Source organism: Oncorhynchus gorbuscha, linkage group LG16 (genome assembly GCF_021184085.1).
Source record: "Oncorhynchus gorbuscha isolate QuinsamMale2020 ecotype Even-year linkage group LG16, OgorEven_v1.0, whole genome shotgun sequence".
Taxonomy (NCBI): domain Eukaryota; kingdom Metazoa; phylum Chordata; class Actinopteri; order Salmoniformes; family Salmonidae; genus Oncorhynchus; species Oncorhynchus gorbuscha.
This window is the reverse complement of record NC_060188.1, coordinates 99,979,043-99,985,675: the sequence shown is the minus strand read 5'-3', so window position 1 is coordinate 99,985,675 and position 6,633 is coordinate 99,979,043. Positions and strand designations below refer to the sequence as shown.

General features: G+C 49.6%; 1 protein-coding gene across 1 annotated transcript in view; it reads right to left on the bottom strand.

Moving 5' to 3' along the window:
- Nucleotides 1-2,229: 2,229 nt before the first annotated feature.
- skor2 (SKI family transcriptional corepressor 2) overlaps nt 2,230-6,633 on the bottom strand; it is a 51,932-nt gene continuing 47,528 nt past the window's right edge. The window contains exons 4-5 of the mRNA XM_046305882.1: nt 2,655-2,819; nt 2,230-2,249 (exon numbers count right to left, since the gene is read on the bottom strand). Coding sequence (XP_046161838.1) covers nt 2,230-2,249; nt 2,655-2,819 — 185 coding nt within the window. The remainder of the gene's footprint in view (nt 2,250-2,654; nt 2,820-6,633) is intronic.

Genomic DNA, 6,633 nt, shown 5'->3' with positions numbered 1-6,633 from the left:
TAGTGCTGTGGAATAGAGTTCCATGGCTCTATGTAGTCATGGCTCTATGGCTAGTGCTGTGGAATAGAGTTACATGTAGTCATGGCTCTATGTAGTGCTGTGGAATAGAGTTCCATGTAGTCATGGCTCTATGTAGTGCTGTGGAATAGAGTTCCATGTAGTCATGGCTCTATGTAGTGCTGTGGAATAGAGTTCCATGTAGTCATGGCTCTATGTAGTGCTGTGGAATAGAGTTCCATGTAGTCATGGCTCTATGTAGTGCTGTGGAATAGAGTTCCATGTAGTCATGGCTCTATGTAGTGCTGTGGAATAGAGTTCCATGTAGTCATGGCTCTATGTAGTGCTGTGGAATAGAGTTCCATGTAGTCATGGCTCTATGTAGTGCTGTGGAATAGAGTTCCATGTAGTCATGGCTCTATGTAGTGCTGTGGAATAGAGTTCCATGTAGTCATGGCTCTATGTAGTGCTGTGGAATAGAGTTCCATGTAGTCATGGCTCTATGTAGTGCTGTGCACCTCCCATAGTCTGTTCTGGACTTGGGGACTGTGAAGAGACCTCTGGTGGCATGTATTGTGGGGTATGTATGGGTGTCCGAGCTGTGTGTTAGTAGTTTAAACAGACCTCTGGTGGCATGTGTTGTGGGGTATGCATGGGTGTCTGAGCTGTGTGCCAGTAGTTTAGACAGACAGCTCGGTACATTCAACATGTCAATACCTCTCATAAATAAAAGTAGTGATGAAGTCAATCTCTCATTCACTTTCAGCCAGGAGAGATTGACATGCGTATTATTACAAGATTTAGTTGAGGTTTAGGATTTTAGTGAATGATTTGTCCCAAATACAATGCTTTTAGTTTTGAAATATTTAGGATTCATTTATTCCTTGCCGCCCATTTTGAAACTAACTGCAGCTCTTTGCTAAGTGTTGCAGTCATCATAAATGTGCTCTCTCTAATTCTCTCTTTCTTTCTTTCTCTCTCTTGGGGGCCTGAGCCCTAGGGCCATACCTCAGGACTACCTGGCATGATGACTCCTTGCTGTCCCCAGTCCATCTTCAATCCATTGGGATGTAACAGTTTTTACAGTCATTTCCTGAATGGGTGCGTATTAGTAACTGGGATAAGCAATTTCATAAATGTGTCAAGTGCAACATCTGGTTGCTCCTCATTGCTCACCACAGACCCACAAATACTCTTCACATCAATAACATAAGAATCACTATAAAAATGTATGGTCCTTCTGTAGCTCAGTTGGTAGAGCATGGCGCGTCTAATGCCAGGGTAGTGGGTTCGATCCCCGGGACCACCCATACGTAGAATGTATGCACACATGATAAAAGCGTCTGCTAAATGGCATATATTATTATTATTATTATGATATGACCTCTTATACACTATATTAGGCCCAGACTTCAGAATTGTGGTTTTCCTTGATATGGCTCCTATATTGTGATCACTTCATCCGATGGATTTCAAACTAATTTATGCAGCATTAGTAAAGATGTGATCAATACATGTTGATGATGTCATTCCTGTGCGTAACTACCTTGGTAGGTTGATTGACAACCCGAACAAGGTTGCAGACACTAGTTACAGTTTGAAGCTGTCTCTTGAGTGGGCAGCCTGATGAAAGCCAGTCAATATTGTAAATCACCCAGGAAATATACCTCTCTATTGATATCACATACATGATCAAGCATTTCACGATTCCTTGGTGGGCCCTTGGTGGTCTATAGCAGCTTCCCAACAGGATTAGAGCGTGAGGGGTTAGAGTGTGAGGGGTTAGGGTGTGAGGGGTTAGAGTGTGAGGGGTTAGAGTGTGAGGGGTTAGAGTGTGAGGGGTTAGGGTGTGAGGGTTTAGGGTGTGAGGGTTTAGGGTGTGAGGGGTTAGAGTGTGAGGGGTTAGGGTGTGAGGGGTTAGAGTGTGAGGGGTTAGAGTGTGAGGGGTTAGAGTGTGAGGGGTTAGGGTGTGAGGGGTTAGGGTGTGAGGGGTTAGAGTGTGAGGGGTTAGGGTGTGAGGGGTTAGAGTGAGGGGTTAGGGTGTGAGGGGTTAGGGTGTGAGGGATTAGGGTGTGAGGGGTTAGAGTGTGAGGGGTTAGGGTGTGAGGGGTTAGGGTGTGAGGGTTAGGGTGTGAGGGGTTAGGGTTAGAGACAGAGAGGTAGACCTATGAAACACAGGGAAGGGTTAGGCTTAGAGTTAGGGTATAAGGGGTTAGGCTGTGAGGGTTAGGGTTAGATACAGAGAGGTAGACCTACGGAACACAGGGAAGGGTTAGGCTTAGAGTTAGGGCATAAGGGGTTAGGCAGTGAGGGTTAGGGTGAGAGACAGAGAGGTAGACCTACAGAAGGTAGACCTATGAGGGGTTAAGGTGTGAGGGTTAGGGTTAGAGACAGAGAGGTAGACCTACGGAACACAGGGAAGGGATAGGGTTAGAGTTAGGGCATAAGGGGTTAGGCAGTGAGGGTTAGGGTTAGAGACAGAGAGGTAGACCTACGGAACACAGGGAAGGGTTAGGCTTAGGGTATGAGGGTTTAAGGTGTGAGGGTTAGGGTTAGAGACAGAGAGGTAGACCTATGGAACACAGGGAAGGGTTAGGGTTAGGGTATGAGGGGTTAAGGTGTGAGGGTTAGGGGTAGAGACAGAGAGGTAGACCTACGGAACACAGGGAAGGGGGAGTTTCCCTTCAGAGCGTGGAACTCCTGTTCTAGTCGTCTTCGTAGATCGATCTGTTCCAATAGAACCTTCTGGAGTTCCTCTTTCTCCATGTTCTCAACATCCTCCTTTAGTGGAACAGGGGAACTTCCATCTTGAGTTTGATCCCCTGGAAAGGAGGAAAGAAAATACATTTTTGAATCAATAAGACAATAAGACAGAGTTATATTATCCAAACATACCCTCGTAAAACGGACTATCCTACCGATCCTTGACTACGGCGATATAATTTACAAAATAGCCTCCAACACTCTACTCAGCAAATTGGATGTAGTCTATCACAGTGCCATCCATTTTGTCACCAAAGCCTCATATGCTACCCACCACTGCAACCTGTATGCTCTCGTTGGCTGGCTCTCGTTGGCTGGCCCTCGCTTCATATTCGTTGCTAAACCCACTGGCTCCAGGTCATCTATAAGTCTTTGCTAGGTAAAGCCCCGCCTCATCTCAGCTCACTGGTCACCATAGCAGCACCCACCCATTGCACTCGCTCCAGCAGGTACAGTGCCTTGCGAAAGTATTCGCCCCCCTTGAACTTTGCGACCTTTTGCCACATTTCAGGCTAACATAAAGATATAAAACTGTATATTTTTGTGAAGAATCAACAACAAGTGGGACACAATCATGAAGTGGAATGACATTTATTGGATATTTAAAACTTTTTTAACAAATCAAAAACTGCAAAATTGGGCGTGCAAAATTATTCAGCCCCTTTACTTTCAGTGCAGCAAACATTTACATTACATTTACATTTAAGTCATTTAGCAGACGCTCTTATCCAGAGCGACTTACAAATTGGTGCATTCACCTTATGACATCCAGTAGAACAGTCACTTTACAATAGTGCATCTAAATCTTAAAGGGGGGTGAGAAGGATTACTTATCCTATCCTAGGTATTCCTTAAAGAGGTGGGGTTTCAGGTGTCTCTGGAAGGTGGTGATTGACTCCGCTGTCCTGGCGTCGTGAGGGAGTTTGTTCCACCATTGGGGGGCCAGAGCAGCGAACAGTTTTGACTGGGCTGAGCGGGAACTGTACTTCCTCAGTGGTAGGGAGGCGAGCAGGCCAGAGGTGGATGAACGCAGTGCCCTTGTTTGGGTGTAGGGCCTGATCAGAGCCTGGAGGTGCTGAGGTGCCGTTCCCCTCACAGCTCCGTAGGCAAGCACCATGGTCTTGTAGCGGATGCGAGCTTCAACTGGAAGCCAGTGGAGAGAGCGGAGGAGCGGGGTGACGTGAGAGAACTTGGGAAGGTTGAACACCAGACGGGCTGCGGCGTTCTGGATGAGTTGTAGGGGTTTAATGGCACAGGCAGGGAGCCCAGCCAACAGCGAGTTGCAGTAATCCAGACGGGAGATGACAAGTGCCTGGATTAGGACCTGCGCCGCTTCCTGTGTGAGGCAGGGTCGTACTCTGCGGATGTTGTAGAGCATGAACGGGCCACCGCCTTGATGTTAGTTGAGAACGACAGGGTGTTGTCCAGGATCACGCCAAGGTTCTTAGCGCTCTGGGAGGAGGACACAATGGAGTTGTCAACCGTGATGACGAGATCATGGAACGGGCAGTCCTTCCCCGGGAGGAAGAGCAGCTCCGTCTTGCCGAGGTTCAGCTTGAGGTGGTGATCCGTCATCCACACTGATATGTCTGCAAGACATGCAGAGATGCGATTCGCCACCTGGTCATCAGAAGGGGGAAAGGAGAAGATTAATTGTGTGTCGTCTGCATAGCAATGATAGGAGAGACCATGTGAGGTTATGACAGAGCCAAGTGACTTGGTGTATAGCGAGAATAGGAGAGGGCCTAGAACAGAGCCCTGGGGGACACCAGTGGTGAGAGCGCGTGGTGAGGAGACAGATTCTCGCCACACCACCTGGTAGGAGCGACCTGTCAGGTAGGACGCAATCCAAGCGTGGGCCGCGCCGGAGATGCCCAACTCAGAGAGGGTGGAGAGGAGGATCTGATGGTTCACAGTATCGAAGGCAGCCGATAGATCTAGAAGGATGAGAGCAGAGGAGAGAGAGTTAGCTTTAGCAGTGCGGAGCGCCTCCGTGATACAGAGCAGTCTCAGTTGAATGACTAGTCTTGAAACCTGACTGATTTGGATCAAGAAGGTCATTCAGAGAGAGATAGCGGGAGAGCTGGCCAAGGACGGCACGTTCAAGGGTTTTGGAGAGAAAAGAAAGAAGGGATACTGGTCTGTAATTGTTGACATCGGAGGGATCGAGTGTAGGTTTTTTCAGAAGGGGTGCAACTCTCGCTCTCTTGAAGACGGAAGGGACGTAGCCAGTGGTCAGTGATGAGTTGATGAGCGAGGTGAGGTAAGGGAGAAGGTCTCCGGAAATGGTCTGGAGAAGAGGGGAGGGGATAGGGTCAAGCGGGCAGGTTGTTGGGCGGCCGGCCGTCACAAGACGCGAGATTTCATCTGGAGAGAGAGGGGAGAAAGAGGTCAGAGCACAGGGTAGGGCAGTGTGAGCAGAACCAGCGGTGTCGTTTGACTTAGCAAACGAGGATCGGATGTCGTCGACCTTCTTTTCAAAATGGTTGACGAAGTCGTCTGCAGAGAGGGAGGAGGGGGGAGGAGGATTCAGGAGGGAGGAGAAGGTGGCAAAGAGCTTCCTAGGGTTAGAGGCAGATGATTGGAATTTAGCGTGGTAGAAAGTGGCTTTAGCAGCAGAGACAGAGGAGGAAAATGTAGAGAGGAGGGAGTGAAAGGATGCCAGGTCCGCAGGGAGGCGAGTTTTCCTCCATTTCCGCTCGGCTGCCCGGAGCCCTGTTCTGTGAGCTCGCAATGAGTCATCGAGCCACGGAGCGGGAGGGGAGGACCGAGCCGGCCTGGAGGATAGGGGACAAAGAGAGAGTCAAAGGATGCAGAGAGGGAGGAGAGGAGGGTTGAGGAGGCAGAATCAGGAGATAGGTTGGAGAAGGTTTGAGCGGAGGGAAGAGATGATAGCATGGAAGAGGAGAGAGTAGCGGGGGAGAGAGAGCGAAGGTTAGGACGGCGCGATACCATCCGAGTAGGGGCAGTGTGGGAGGTGTTGGATGAGAGCGAGAGGGAAAAGGATACAAGGTAGTGGTCGGAGACTTGGAGGGGAGTTGCAATGAGGTTAGTGGAAGAACAGCATCTAGTAAAGATGAGGTCGAGCGTATTGCCTGCCTTGTGAGTAGGGGGGGAAGGTGAGAGGGTGAGGTCAAAAGAGGAGAGGAGTGGAAAGAAGGAGGCAGAGAGGAAAGAGTCAAAGGTAGACGTGGGGAGGTTAAAGTCGCCCAGCACTGTGAGAGGTGAGCCGTCCTCAGGAAAGGAGCTTATCAAGGCATCAAGCTCATTGATGAACTCTCCGAGGGGACCTGGAGGGCGATAAATGATAAGGATGTTAAGCTTGAAAGGGCTGGTAACTGTGACAGCATGGAATTCAAAGGAGGCGATAGACAGATGGGTAAGGGGAGAAAGAGAGAATGACCACTTGGGAGAGATGAGGATCCCGGTGCCACCACCCCGCTGACCAGAAGCTCTCGGGGTGTGCGAGAACACGTGGGCGGACGAAGAGAGAGCAGTAGGAGTAGCAGTGTTGTCTGTGGTGATCCATGTTTCCGTCAGTGCCAAGAAGTCGAGGGACTGGAGGGAGGCATAGGCTGAGATGAACTCTGCCTTGTTGGCCGCAGATCGGCAGTTCCAGAGGCTACCGGAGACCTGGAACTCCACGTGGGTCGTGCGCACTGGGACCACCAGATTAGGGTGGCCGCGGCCACGCGGTGTGGAGCGTTTGTATGGTCTGTGTATGGTCTGTGCAGAGTGGAGAGAACAGGGATAGACAGACACATAGTTGACAGGCTACAGAAGAGGCTACGCTAATGCAAAGGAGAACTCCAGAAGTTAATGCAAACTCTCTCCAGAAGTTCAGTGAGGATCTCTGAATGATCCCATGTTGAC